We start from the raw sequence: 14,941 nt of genomic DNA, 5'->3' as shown, positions 1-14,941 counted from the left end.
ACGAGTTTGCATCTGCACTTTTATACTAACGGTAACTGTCAAAACCTGCTCAAATCAATTCTAATAGACACAATTGTAACAGCGGCTCGAAATGAAGTTGGATTCTACGCGTGATGGACATCAGCGACGATGTATGCGTGAAATTGGCTCGGATCATCGGCAATGTGGATGCAGATATCGAGCTTCTGGTACTCGGAAAAAACATGTGCCCCCTTGGACGATCTTTGGTGCCCATGCTGGAGGTAGGAGCGATTTTGATGTCTATCGCTTTAAATAATTCTACATTTAAGCTGATATTTGTGAATAGAAAGAAGCAGATTCTATCACTGCTTATGGTTTCGAAGCCATTAAGCGTCTTAGAACCGCAATTGAAAGGCTGGAAAACGCGTTTGAACCGGAGAAGCTTGGTGAAAAGGCTTTGCTTAAGCTTAAAATGAAAGATGCCGATTTTTGTCTATATGAACAGCGCTATCAGCTGCGTCATATACGATTGACATCTCAGTAGCGTAAGGTCATTATCGATTAGTAGTTCGTGAAAGCCTGTGCCAAAATTGAACAATTTTTATAGGATGCGCCGCTTGCCGCTCGTTGCCATTAAAAACAAGCAAACTATTGGAGAATGTGAGCTTTTCACCAAGTACTTTGATCCCATCTTGGCATCGCTATTCTCTGATCCTGACAGAAAAGTGCTCCTTCGCTGGTCCAACGTCATGTCTGATGAAAATGACAAGATCCGCCCTGACGCCACAATTTCCAAGCTACGGCAGCGCGACTTTGGGCCCAGTCTTGGATATGGAGAGGTCAAAGTTGCACGTCCCACCATCGATAACCACGCGCTATGCCACGATCTTATGCGTTTGGCAACTCTAGCAAAGGATACCATTGATACCAATGCATTGGAAGCCGCTCTGACCTTCCAGGTGCATGGTTTTCATATCACTTTTTTTCTGACGCGCCTCCGCCACGATGGAATCTATGTGATGCAAGAAGTTGCGCAGCTTACATTTCCCCGGTTTTTAGAAGAGCTAGCAACATTTGTGTCCTTGATCAATTTGCGCACATTGATGACCCACCTTCTGGCGTTTGTGTCAACCTGTCCGTGCCGCTTCTTCGTGGCAAGAAAAACGGCGCCCCACTCATCACTCCATTTATTCTTTGATTGATTCAACCAAGAATTGCCACAGCTTCTGCGCCCTGCGCTTTGAATAAATGCATCCATTCATATATATCTCCACATACTGCTGCCATCAATTCATTTCGTGTGAAGAATCCGAGCTTAATTGTTCAGATAAAATAAGAAAAAGTGAAAAAATCAAATTTGTAACTTTCTAGAAATGACCAGGTTGTAGGTTGTGAATTGATTGCATTATAAATATTTTTATACTGAGTTGCTATAGCAGGAGTGTCAGCGCTTGTAGTCTATGTGATTATCCGAGTTAAGATATCCATGTCGCCGCAGTAATTGACAAATTAACTGAGGTAAATTTCCGCATCAATCATGACAAAGCCGTATATGCACAACGTTGTGTCTACTTACTTGGCCACTGTGTATCCACCGAAGGTGTATCACTGGATAAACGCAAAGTATGCAACATCCAAAATATCCCTACACCTACAACTGGCAAAGCTATAGCTGCCTTCTGTGGTACTATCAATTACATGCGCTCTTACCTACCAAAAGTCTCTGAAGTTATGGCACCTTTAGACCGACTTCGCAATGCCAAATCTTTAAAAGGTTTATGGACACAAACAGAACAACACAGTTTTGATACGTTAAAGAAAATGCTACTTGAAGCTCCCATCCTGCGCTTTCCCGATTTATCACACCCTTTTCAGGTTGCAACTGACGCTTCAAATACCGGGATCGCTGCAGCACTTTTCCAAGTCATAGATGGTGAAACACGTCATATTGCTTTCATGGCTAGAGCACTCTCCAAGTCAGAAAGATCTTATAGCACTACACGACGTGAGCTCAGAGCTATTATATTTGCACTTGACAAATTCCACAAATATTTATATGGCAAACCGTTTAAATTATACATGGATCACAAAGCATTGACCTTCCTCCATACACAAAAAATAGCCAACGCTATGATGATCAGTTGGTTTGACACCATCTTACAATACGACTTTGAAATTATTCACCTACCAGGATTAGATAACATCCTTCCTGATCAATTATCTCGCCTTTTTCACATCGATGAAAAAGAGCTGGAAGGGGGTACATAGTGCTACGCAAATTCATACAAATAATAACACTGTACAAAATAAGACTCTCACAGTAAACACACAAACAAGTAATAACACTGACAACATGGATGATGACATCTATTTTGAACCACCCGAACATGGAAGACCGGAATTACTCAAAAAAGCACATGCATTTGGTCACTTTGGCGCTGAAGCTATCACAAATATTTTAGACCATTAAGTGTGGAGAGACATCCTAGCAGATTTTATTACAGCGTGGCAAGGTAGATAAAAGCTTAATAAGTGTCAAATTCTCTGTCTTTTAGACGAAAATGCATCATCAACATATCGATGATCTTTTCCTCCTCATCTTCTTTACATTCTTTTTCACACATCCGCCCTTTTCCACGGTCGCCTAACGTTCTTCTTCCCTCTTAAATTGTTTTATGAACTACAGCTGCTGTTAATGGTAGCCGAAGGACTCTTTTATCCAAAAAGTAAGTTTTATCATTGGCTTTTATCTCTCTGTTTATTATGATTTCTTTGAGTATTGATGCTGCAAGCTACGCTTAGACAACATACACCTTGTTTGAAAAATGGTGCGACTCTGAAATGGCCTGAGTTCCAGAACGCTAACGGATATTCAATTATCCTGCTTCAGTCACCATCACGGAGCCGGACAAAATGCTTACCGAGATATACTCACTTTGTACTCCTCTTTTTCATTAGTGAGCAAAACAAGAAATGACAGCCGCCGAAGCAACAATGACAAACGAGCCTCAAAAAACTTCCGTAATGATTGATCCTGAAACGGGCAAAACAGTTCCCATGAAGGACGGCAAACCTTGTCGCGTTTGTACTGATTTCAAAACATGGTCCAAGATCGAAAAACAGAATTCAAAGCAGCCAGCCCATAGTGCTGTTGCTACTTCTGCCGCTGCGGAAGCTGCCTCTCCCGAATCAGCAACCAAGGCAAATACGTCAAAGTCTACGTCAAATTCTACTGAAGAACAGACATCAAAAATGCCAGAAGAAGAGTGGCGAAAAAAGAACTGTCCGGCTGACGTAGAAACACTTGGCAACGCGACTTGGACACTGTTACATACAATGGCAGCATATTATCCAGAGCGGCCAGCACCCTCACAGATGGAGAGCATGAAATCATTTATTTCTTCGTTTTCGGAGCACTATCCATGCTGGTTTTGCAAAGTAAGTGATGATAGCCTTTTTGCATTAGGTTTTCAGTTGGATCGGCTGGCTGGGTCTCAATCCTTCCAGCAGCGGCTGACAGTTAAATTCAAATAGGATGATTTCAAGAAAGCTGTTGAAAGGGAGCCAGTACAAGTAGGAAGTCGTAAAAAGCTGAGCGAATGGCTGTGTCGTCGTCACAACGAAGTGAATGAGAAACTGGGAAAAGAACAGTTTGACTGTACAAAAGTATTTGAACGATGGCTGAACGGACCTCCGGATGGCCGATGCGACTAAAAGAAAAAAGACCCATGTATACACACTGTGATTTTTTGAATAATAGACATTGTAAATCCTTGATAATAGATCTACCAAACCTTTCAACCTAACAATGAGAACATTGTTTATTCGACGGAATATACACAGTACACATGGGGCACCATTCAATCAGGTGTCACTTCTTCCTGCAAATGCGACTTTTCCAACTCAGAGTAGTGTGGCAAATGAGTTTCTTGACTTTATCCTTTCACTTTTCATATTGCCAATATGAGCTACAACACGATGCTGCCACTGGAAATCATTGACAATGTCTTGTCATTCGCGGATTTTCTGGAACTCTATCGCTACAGAGAAATCTGTCGCACATGGCAACGGTTGGCCGAGCAACACATTTACGAAAAAGCCCGCGTTACCAATCTCATTCTACAGACAGAAGTAGCACATTATTGCGAGCAGGAACTTGCCATGGTGGCACATAGTTTTGATCCCGTACATAGAGTCATTGAGTTTCGACCACGCGATGCCACCTTACCCATTGCCAAGGACGCCACTCTTCCGCCCAGCAACTTTCGCACTCTTCCGCCCAACATCTTTCGCCGATTGGTCAAGCTGTTTTTTGAGCCGTGGAAACACGTCCCTATGCCAGCTGGGCTTCCAGAGAAATACCAAAAGCTGGTACCGTCATATGGTCAATATAACCCTGCATTGGAGCAGCGCTATATGCTTCCAGAATCATCCAGCACTCATTCAGCAGAATATGAAACTCACCTTATCGCTAAAAGAGGCGTGATCATGTCGTTTTCGTATGTGCATCGTGCAGACGTCCGGCAGCAACGTCGGGAACTCGAACGCCAAACAACAGCAGGTGCCATAAACGACAACAATGAGCTATTGCCGATAACTCAACGAGGATATCCAGCCTCTGTTACTGCCACCCCATGGCTACCACGGGCTTGCGGCATCCAGGTAAACTGGTTGAAAGCATCCATTCCATGGCTCGTTTCTGGTTTCCATCCGTATGTAGCAGTACCACATATATATCCAGAGCGATATAGTCATTTACAGACAACGCTTGCCGACAAATATCGTATATTTCGTTACTACATATACTCAGAGCCCGTAACAAAATATATTTTGGATGACGAGCAGCATCAGAATAACCGTCTGAATAACAGCGATCGCTTGCCAAAGGATTTGGTAAACTATCTTAGAATGTATACGGACGAGGATGATCCATCTATCGAGTCACAACTCTCTTTACTGGAGCGCACATTAGAATACGAGAATATCGACTCGCGCTCTCTATGGAAATATCGATATGTACGTTACGGCATATTTACTAATTTTGCGCCCGGTTATAGCAGAGATATCATCATCGGCCAGATCCTAGCTGCAGAAAAGCGATTGCAGCAAGAAAAAGAACGGATTATAGAACTGTACAAGTCATCCAAGAACTAGCACCGATCGTTTTTTTCAATTCCCCCGCGCATTCCTCACCTATGAACATTGTCTATCCCTAAACTCTCTCTCCCTTTTTCTTGCGAGCTACTATTATATCTTACACCTTACATTATTTTCCCTTACATATATGCTTGACACTTTTCCTTGCGCCATATAAATGCAATTGTAAGAAGAGTGAGTTATTGTTGCAGTGGGGATGGGAGAGATTGATGAATTGCTTTGATGAGTAGTAATATTAACAAATATATGTGTATAAAGAGGGGTATGCAAAGATTAAAGTAAAGAGACATGGTTTTTCTTGGTAGTCTAGGTTACAAATGCGTAAAAAATTACACTTGGAAGTCGCATCCGTTTTAGCGCATACATAATACTGGCGACCCTGATTTGGCCCTTGTGTTGTTGTCCTTCGTATACCTGGTTGGCCACACTAACAATTTGCTGGATCAGAAGGTCCATTCGAGCTGCTACCACGACCACGGCCACGACCGCGTCCACGACCGCGGGTGCTGCTTCTGTTGGAACCTCTAGAACTCGAACCTCGACCAGTTGCACCACCACGACTACCTCGGCCACCTCCTCTTGTTGATGTAGAATTATTGGTACTCGTATCTCTGCTATATGTTCTCCTCGCGTTTTCAATGTACTCTCCATAGTCAAAGTATGTTTGCATGGAGTATCTTAGTTTTCCGAATTCGGTTACCGTCCTTGCAAACATCTCACTGTATCTCCGGATGCTCTGCTGAAGGACTTGTTCTGACTGCTTGGTTCCTTGACAAATTTGTTTCAAATCGGCTTCCATCTAAGAGCGTTTTTCAAAATTTTTGTTAAAAAAACATCATACAGCTTTCATCATTCGATTCTCCTGCTTATATGGACTTACCTCACGACGTAAGAAGGGCTTACTTAAACTTGTTTCAAATCCGATCTCGTCGTAGCCCAGCACTAGTGCAATTCCAAGTGTTGATGGATTAAAGTATTGACCGTCTTTGTAAACATAACGTCGATCGCAAATCTTTTTGATATGCTCTGCGATAGTCGCGTCGGTACCAATCTCATTCTTTTCCATCAAGCTGATTAGATCGTATTCCGTCAGTAGTTTAGGTGGCTCTGTTTTGCCACTGTTAAGTTGTAATACTGATGGCATGAACTGTTCGTTTTCTTGAAAATTTGGAAGAACGTGCGTGCTCCATTTGTCGTAGGTGTATACCTCGAGGTAGTTGCGTTCGGCAATGATAAGGCCTTTTGCATCAAACATTTCACCAGCGATTTGGACGTCAACGACCGTTTCATGTCCCACGGCATCCTTCCAACAACATCCAAGAAAACGACGGACAACAAATTCGTAAAGTCGGCGAGCGTCACCACTCAAGTTCATGTCGTAAGCAGTCGGATGAATAGGTGGATGCGCCTTGTCGTCGTGTCCACCACTTCGGGGTTGTTCGAACTCTCCATCTCGTATCCTTGAACGGAAAAAGGTTGCAGTAGCCATTAGTACACATCTTTCATGCGTTAAAGCAATAGAGATAGTGTTATCTTCTTACAGTTGTGCGTAAGTACCCCAAGACCTATCGTTTCCTTGCATCTGAACCAGTGTCATAAAATCGAAATTCTTCGGGAACTGATCTGTTTCGGTTCTTGGATAGCTAATTAAACCATTTCGATAAAGGTCTTCTGCAACCTATTCATTTTCCACTTAGCATATTGGAACCACTGCCATATAATCCTTTTTTTTTCACAAAGCATAAGTGTATCTTACACTCATGACTCGGTCACCAGTAAAACCTAAAACACGAGTGGCAAGCTTCTGCATTTCAACTGTTGTCAAAGGCAATGGCTTCCTAATATACAGAACAACATGTTACTATCTTCGGCATCGTCCATTTGACTTATAAAGTTATCTTTAGCAAAAGAAACAAAGATGGAAAATTACCGTTTGGTAACCCTCTTTTTTTGAACACGCTTGACCGTTGCCATTGGGTTTTTGTAACAGCTTTCATAGAGAGCAAACGACGACCAATAATCAAATATATGGCCTCGCTTCCAGTTGAACTTGACAGCTTTGTCCGTTTCGTCGTTCTTTTTTGCGGGTTGCGGTGCATATTCCATGTCGATCCTCCAGAATTCTTCAGAGACAAAGTTCTTGATCGCCATATATCGATCGACCACAAAGCCCAATGTAGGAAATTGACAAGAGCCTGATATAATATGTTTATCGTTAGGACATCCATTTGATACCAAAACAAGAGAAAGCTCATAAGAATCCAAGTCCTACCATAGCTCACAATCGCCCTTTCAGTGTTATTGAAAAACTCGTTCAGCCGGATAGTTTGTAATCGCGTGAATGCTGCACCAATCCGCAAATCCAGTTCTGACCGTGATTCTACTGCAGCAACTTGCCGTCTGTCTAGTTGAACGTGATTGTTGGCTGCATGGTGGATGGGTCTATGTATGTAGTATGTTATATGAGCATACAAATATGCATGGATGATGTAATCGCTTCTGCGAAGACAACTTACCCGGCTTGCATTGCTGAAAAACGAGCCCGCCATACTTGTATCCGACGATTCACTTGAGTACATATGCTCTCCACTTCAGCACCAATAGCTTCCCCTTCTCTATCACAATCCGTCCATATAAATAGGACATCCGAGTTCCGTGACAGTTGTCGCAAATTTGCTGCCACGCCTTCAGAATTCTATTAAGGAATAGGAGATGAGTCCCTATGAGCCCCTTCATACTTTAAGCAGCTGCCGAGATAATGAAACAGAAGAGCTTTGCGTTACCTTTGAAACGTTGCGATATACAGGCGCCTCAAACAAATCCTCTGGGCTAGTTCCTTGCCAACTTTTAAATTCACGACCGAAATCAAGCTCAAGCATGTGTCCGATTAACGATGTCATTGTCATTGCTACAGTTCGTTGATTGAGTGTGTAATTGAATGAGTAGTTTTTAACATATCGGTTATCAGTTGGACTCTAATCATATAAAAGTTGCTCTTTGTTAGATTTTCCTTTTGTTTTCCTTCTCTTTTTCGTTCTCTTCTTTAATCGCACCGATTCTCTTTTTTCTTTTTTAGCTAATGCTGCGCACGACGCTGCATACATAGATACTTGAAAAAATTCAACAATTTTACCGTTCGAAAGCTGGATTGAGACAGAATGCCAGCAATTTGCTTGGCAGCACTTGGTTTCTCGGCCACGCATAAGATTCTCATAAAGTTGTCATCACGACGCGGTAGCGCGCTTTTCAGGCAAAAGAATATAATTTCGCGTTATTAAAATGGTCGTTCCTTTTATTTGGACCCCCGCGCACCTCAGTCACGAGATTTGGCATGCATAATGATGTCACTCACTAGCGAATAACCCTTTGATAGGTATTATCTAATGGAAGATATCTTGGTAAGAGAAGATCCTGTACAGAAGGCATCTTTTATGTCCTTTTTAACGGGTTTGCTCAACGCTGCTGCTCTGAGCACTGGCTAAACATTCTTTCTTTAACCCAGCAGAAAGCGTCGGGTCGCCAGCCGACGAGATCTATAACTGCGGCCTTTTTTTTTTGAACAGTCGTGTCATCAACAACGAAGCGAGTATCTGTTGCTGATAATAGAAAAGCGGTTGCTCTTTGACTATTGGGAAGCAGTAATTATTTTTATTAATTGGAAATTAAAAGTGAGCGCTGAATAAGCATTCAGTACAACAGCGGTCCATGCAAAAATAATACATATTACGATCGAGGTTTTGGAAAAAGAAAGCACATTTTACTTAATATAAAGCTACATATACTACTGCAGAACATAAAGAGTCATTGCAGGGATTATCAAGCGCAACTCATTTCCATTTTTATGTACTTCTTTGTTAGGTCTCAGTTACGCGAGTGCCTCTAAACAACAGCATGCACAGGCATATGTTTACATTGAAATTAATCATTTATTTTGTTCTATTTAATCAAATATTTCTGTCATTACCGGTAGCTACAGTACAGTATTGATGATCGTTACTCTTACCTCTTTTCTCTAACCGGATGTAACGCGTGCTCCTCTATGGTACGAGTCAATAATACATCTGTTGTTGTAAAATACTAGAATGTCAATGACAAATATACTTCCTTCTTTGATGCGATGTGGAAAAAGTAAGCAAACAATATCTAACCTCTTTGCATCATGACCTGTTACGCGAGTCCCTCTATAATATAGCATAGTAAAAGCGGGATAACATTCATTAAAGAAGCTTTGCTGGTACTGTAGCATGAGTAAGTGCTAGTTGGTAGATACCTCTTTTAATTATGTCCTGTAACGCGAGTACCTCTACAACATAATGTCCGAAAATCATAGAATATATCATTACGATGGGCCTTTCTACTGATTAGCACTAAACAATCATATAGCTAGTAGGTACTACCTCTTCTCTTCTCTTTTGTTGACATGGGATCCTCTTTCTTCGTTATTATGGGAGGTAACGCGTGTCCCACTTATATTAATTTGATAAGCCCACATGAGCGGAGGTCATCCATTTACCCGGCTCTATGCCTTCTTTTTCCTCTCTGAAAGTCTTAACGTTTGGACTCTCTGTTACCAAGAACAGCAACAGTGCAGAGCATCAACGTACACATAGGAAGGATCAGAATCAAGGAAAACGGGCCATGGAGAACAGAATTTCAGTAAGATCAATGCTTCTTGTTTTGGGAGAAATCTCGTTCTGTTCAAGAAAAGAAGGTAAAGGTGAAAAGAAAGAAAATGATCTTCAAAAAAAATATGAACGTGGCGGTTTTTTATGTGTTTTCGCTGAATATAAATAGAGACAGGAAGGAACCAGCAGTACATTACCGCACGGTCAATGTCTATGTGCTAAATATTAAATATCTGCACTCTGATAAATAGAGCAGCTGCTGTTTTTTAAGACTTTTATACCTAATACGTTGCTCATCATAATCATTAGCAGCACACGATTCAATATAATAAGTGATTAGTAAAGCAGATGAAGTGCCGAATGTAATTATACTAAGGGATGCTCTTCTAATATGATAGCAGCTGTAAAAGCACCAGAAGAAAACGTTTTGATTAGCAAAACACACCTGTATTCATCATTTGACGTGAACTTAATAGCTCACATATCTACTTAATACGCACACCAAGCCACGTCTAGTAAAGCGCCCATCTTTGCATCTTATTTTGTATGATTATTGTATGTGCTGACCTATAGAAACACATAACCATTGATAGTAGCAGTGCCCACTTGGTTAGATATTACCATTTTTCATGGGAAAACCAATATGTATCGGAGTGATATTAATTATTGAGTTAATGAAGAAGTGAGGTAAAAAAAAGCATAGGAAACAAGCTAGCATTCCTCTTCCAGAGCCAGTAGACTTCTTTACTGCTGTCAGAATGAAGAATCTAGCGCACTTGTTCAAGTGCTTATAGGGTATAACTGATAATAAACACTACCTTTTTCTTACAGAAGATCCGCTCTGTATATAAGAAGAATCGACATAACACCCTTGATTGGGCAAAAAGATGCTAATGCGAGGAAAAGAAAAGGTGTAATAGACTATTTATTTGAGAAACGATGCTCAAAATGAAGAGGAACAAGGGATCGCTCTGGATGCTTCGTGTGTCTTCAGATACCGCTCGGATGAATAAGGAAAAGCTGGCTTATCATGTTATATTTTCTCCCGCCTAAACGAGCTTTTTATTTCTCGAGAACGCATGCACGATGAGTGTATAATGATGGCATAGTGTATTTATACTGTCCCAAAATGTAAGGCACAGATTCAAAAAGAGCCGTTGAAGATGGTGTTTGCACGGTCCACAGTCCACAGTGACTCCTTTAAACAATAAAACCACGTGAAGCGAGATTCTTTTTGCGTCGTGCGTGCCTGAATTATGCTGTGCGCAAAGACATCCTTTTCCCCAACTCCCCTAGCGCGTCCCCCTTTGCCTGTTTTCTCTCTCTCTCTTTCGCTCCACAAACACAGCCGATCTAATACCCCTTGCCTGTTCTTTTCTTTTCTTTGCTTATGTCCATACCCAAACGCAGTCAATCGTTACTGCAGCGCTCATGGTCGTTCCCCAACGCCCCTCTTCCCGAGTGTGACGCCCGAAAACGATACAATACTGCAGCGTATGTGTTGCCACCGTTACGGTCGTCAAGTCTGGCCCCAGACTATTCTGAGCCATTAGTAACGATAGCAGCCACAACACCACCAACAACAACTCATCTGGACAATGACAATGATCTCAACGATGAAGAAGCATCGTCATTACTCGAGTGGAAACGCCAGTCTATTTTACTGCGTGCCTCGGTGAATATACCCGTGTCCGACGAAAAAGACAAATGCCAGGACATGGCCGACAGACTGTGGCGAGGAGATAAAGTCCCAGAAGCATCATTTCTCGGCAATGGGTACGTTTCCTGGGTACATACAACAATGAGCGGTGTTATAGACTTCTCACATGCGTATCTTAATTAAATATGATTCGTGTAGTGATCCATTCTCGCAATGTACACTTGAGCTGTATCTTGTAAAATATGACTTTGGCGGTATGCGACTTGATGAAGCGTTCAGGTGAGTTGAAGCATTCTATGACCGGCATCATTGTCATATATTTGGATCATCATACATACTAAACATGGACATATACTTCAATGTACATCATACGTCCAGAAAGTTGTGTCAGAAGGTCTATTTCAAAGCAGAAGCCCAGGAAATTGATCGGATACTGGAAGCATTCGCGCATCGGTACTGGTCATGCAATACTGAAGCCCTGTGCGGTTCTGCAGGTAAAAGAAAAAAAGACTACACTAGCGGTGCTGCTAAAGAGGCCACATTTATCAGTTATCCACCCCGCTTCCGACGCATACACTAACAATAAAGTCATAAATTTTTTTAAAATTAATAAAAATGTATTATACAGATGTTATCTACGCTTTAATATACTCGCTGATGCTACTGAACACAGATCTACATATTGCCAAGGGGCACACACGCATGAACAGACTCACATTCTGTAAGAATACGATGGAGACAATACGTAACTTTGTACCAAAGGAAACTTTCACGGAATGCGAGGTTGAGATCGACACGTTATTAAAGGTAATGCAACTTGGCACAATAGGCCTGATGAAAGATACACTTCCCACTAGACCATATATGAAACAAACAAGTTGACTGGAAATTAGGATTTGTACAATTCTGTAAAACAACAAGGATTTATGCAGCCTGAACACACCAACAACAGCAGTAACAGCAGTAACAGCAGCAGCAACATACCGCGTACTTTGCTGCGACGGATAGGGTCATTTACTCAAAAGGACAAAAGTAATAAATCGACAGTATGCATGCATGCGGACGGCGGTGGAAGCGACAAGTCACTTGTCTATCTGGAGGGCAAGATGCTCTACAAGGCTGTACCACCACGGCCTGCTTCTATTAATAATACGGCGAGGCACAATAACAATAACATCAATAGACGCATCACCAAACGAAGCAACCACCACCACCACCATCATCATCATCATCATCACGAGAGATATCGCGAGTGCTGGATCTCACTGGGCCCGGGGTTCCTGCAAATAGACCAGCACTTTGGCGCACGACTAGGAACAGTAATTTATCATGTGAAACCCAACAGACAGGGAGCTCGCCTTTATTAATAATAAAATCATTCCATTTTCCCCTTTTTACCCGATTAGAAAACGTCATGTCACGACCTTTTCCACGCCTTTGCCATTCCACATGCACCAAGCTGGCATCAGAATGGTCCGTCACCCTTTGGGTTTCTGTTGCAGCTGCCCGATGGTCACGCCTACATGTTCAACTGCGACTCAAAAAACCAGGTGCAAACATGGGTGCGGCAGTGCAACTACTGGGCAGCCAGAGAGACCAAGGTGCCTCTGCCGAGTGGGGTGGGGAACTCGATCTACTTTGGATGGGAGCCGGCCATACTGAACGGACATGTGTGTCTTGACCAGGTCGAGATTCAAGACTGGTTTTCTCCGCTGCTCAATGACAGCAGCAGCCATGCCATGGGTACATGTAATGTGGACGAGCACTACGACACGCTGCACCAGTACTTGAACGCCCTGCGGACGGAACGTGAGCAGCATGTCGCGCTGTTTGACCCGATAGATCAAGTAAGGGTTTAGCTTTAGTACCCCCCCCCCACCCCAATTATAGACGCGATGGAGCCTTGTGTTATACTGCCTGGCAGCATATATACACACGGATAGTGCATATAAATTACCGTATACGACGACGCTATAGACCCGTGTGAAACTGAACGGTGGCGCATCATTTGTATATTCCACCACAGGTGGCCGTAGGTACCACCAAGTGGGCTCAGGTGCACGCTAATTGGACTGCCCGAAAAGGATTTCTCGACCAGCAAATCCAAAAGTACAATGCTTACATCAACGCGATTGAGGAGCAGCGGAGGATGCCATTTGCTGGGTTCTACGACGATGGTTCGTCGTGGCTTTCTGACATGGACCTGTTCAAAGAGATCAGTGATGAGCTTGAATCCAAGGGATCTAAGCCGCTGTTATAGTAGAAAAATACAAGTAGTTCACCCAAAAGAGTTATAACTGTATCTGCAAAGCGTGGGGAGGGTGTGTGTTGTAAATTAGGTAGGACAAACAAAACAAAAAAGCTGTCAACTTGAGTTACGTAATGATGAAAGAAATTTGCTCAGGTGGACATGTTTGGCTAATGAAAGCCGCGGTTCTGTCAGCTGGTTTTTGGGATGCGCTGCTTGTGTTTCCTTTACGGTTGGCTGGCCGGATCCAGCCGGCCAACAGCCTTCGGTGAAAATCTGATTGGACGAGAGGCAATAGAGTCATCGCAACCCTGATGTGGGTATCATAGTTTTTGCTCAGAAATTCCCACGGATGGTTGAGGGGTCGACGGAGTCGGTCTGGCCAATCAGCGTGTCAGGGCTTATCTCGCAGCCTGTTATCTCCTTTCCATCTTTGGCCAATGCCGGCTGAAAGATCATCTTGAAATATCGTTGCATCGGAACGATCGAAAATATACGCTTTTTTTAATAATAACAATACAATAGCCGATCGTTCTTGCTGCTCTTGCTGGGTGCAGCACAGCCGGTGAGTGCAGCGTCTGCTGGCGGAGCGGGTGTCTAGAGAAGAGAAGCAGCCCATGGAGGACAGCAGCTGCGGTGGTCAACGCAAGCAGCGAAGAAGGGAGACGAGTGCAAGAAGCAAAAACACCAAGGAGAGCAATCAAAAAGGTTTGTTGTGCAATGACCAAGTCCACCCTCCTGGGAAAGTGTCCTGGGAAAGTGTGGGTGGATGTGCACCTCCCCTCCCCCCACCCACCCACACGTGATAAGATGATGGATCTTATCAGCAACCAATAAATAACATAAAAATTTAGGCTGTGTTGAACACCACAACACCCCTTACTTCTTCCCCTTCTTTTCCCTCTTTCCCACCCTCCACAATTCCATCCACTCCACCAAACCCCCCCACTCATCCCAACCCAACTCAGCAACCGCAACCGCAACCGCAACCGTCATGGAGCACTCTCACCTAATATCTGAGCAAGTCTTCGGCTCTAGCAAAAAGATACAATTCATCGGCATGTCGCCCATGGACTCGCTCTTGAGCGTCGTTGACTGCGCTCACCGCATACACCTGCCCGATCCAACGCAACAACGCAACCACAAAAACAACCACAGCCATTCTCCTCAGCAGCAACGCATGTCCATCGAATCATTACTGGACTCAAACGACTACGACAGCGAGAAGCGACGGTGGCCTGACGACAACGATGGGGAGCGTGCTTCCAAAACACGACGTCGCTCACCGCC

The 14,941-nt window shown here is 43.1% G+C and overlaps 5 protein-coding genes across 5 annotated transcripts; 4 read left to right on the top strand and 1 right to left on the bottom strand.

Moving 5' to 3' along the window:
* Nucleotides 1–575: 575 nt before the first annotated feature.
* Nucleotides 576–1,067, top strand: BDB00DRAFT_745857 (uncharacterized protein; the record flags this gene model as incomplete). The annotated part of the gene is made up of 1 exon (XM_053118538.1): nt 576–1,067. A coding segment is annotated over one exon (492 nt), but the record flags the coding sequence as incomplete, so codon positions are not given.
* A 1,951-nt stretch (nt 1,068–3,018) lies between these two features.
* On the top strand, nt 3,019–3,675 carry BDB00DRAFT_773102 (augmenter of liver regeneration; the record flags this gene model as incomplete). The annotated part of the gene is made up of 3 exons (XM_053120078.1): nt 3,019–3,111; nt 3,178–3,399; nt 3,496–3,675. 3 exons carry the CDS (start codon nt 3,019–3,021, stop codon nt 3,673–3,675), a joined length of 495 nt encoding a protein of 164 aa, XP_052974422.1.
* A 34-nt stretch (nt 3,676–3,709) lies between these two features.
* On the top strand, nt 3,710–5,474 carry BDB00DRAFT_65497 (uncharacterized protein). The gene has a single exon (XM_053118157.1). The coding sequence runs from the start codon at nt 3,925–3,927 to the stop codon at nt 5,113–5,115; it is 1,191 nt and encodes a 396-aa protein (XP_052974421.1). The 5' UTR covers nt 3,710–3,924; the 3' UTR covers nt 5,116–5,474.
* Nucleotides 5,475–5,953: 479 nt separating this feature from the next.
* On the bottom strand, nt 5,954–8,024 carry BDB00DRAFT_884956 (DNA topoisomerase; the record flags this gene model as incomplete). Its single annotated transcript, XM_053128372.1, has 7 exons — nt 5,954–6,578; nt 6,660–6,796; nt 6,875–6,956; nt 7,049–7,313; nt 7,391–7,560; nt 7,635–7,813; nt 7,902–8,024. 7 exons carry the CDS (start codon nt 8,022–8,024, stop codon nt 5,954–5,956), a joined length of 1,581 nt encoding a protein of 526 aa, XP_052974420.1.
* A 2,761-nt stretch (nt 8,025–10,785) lies between these two features.
* Nucleotides 10,786–13,810, top strand: BDB00DRAFT_65423 (uncharacterized protein). Its single transcript, XM_053118156.1, has 7 exons — nt 10,786–11,519; nt 11,602–11,682; nt 11,782–11,897; nt 12,032–12,210; nt 12,297–12,722; nt 12,810–13,250; nt 13,430–13,810. The coding sequence occupies exons 1-7, from the start codon at nt 11,134–11,136 to the stop codon at nt 13,661–13,663; spliced, it is 1,863 nt and encodes a 620-aa protein (XP_052974419.1). The 5' UTR covers nt 10,786–11,133; the 3' UTR covers nt 13,664–13,810.
* The last annotated feature ends 1,131 nt before the right edge of the window (nt 13,811–14,941 follow it).

Source organism: Zychaea mexicana (genome assembly GCF_025766255.1).
Source record: "Zychaea mexicana strain RSA 1403 chromosome Unknown BDB00scaffold_116, whole genome shotgun sequence".
Taxonomy (NCBI): Eukaryota; Fungi; Mucoromycota; class Mucoromycetes; order Mucorales; family Lichtheimiaceae; genus Zychaea; species Zychaea mexicana.
This window is presented reverse-complemented; position numbering and strand designations above follow the sequence as displayed.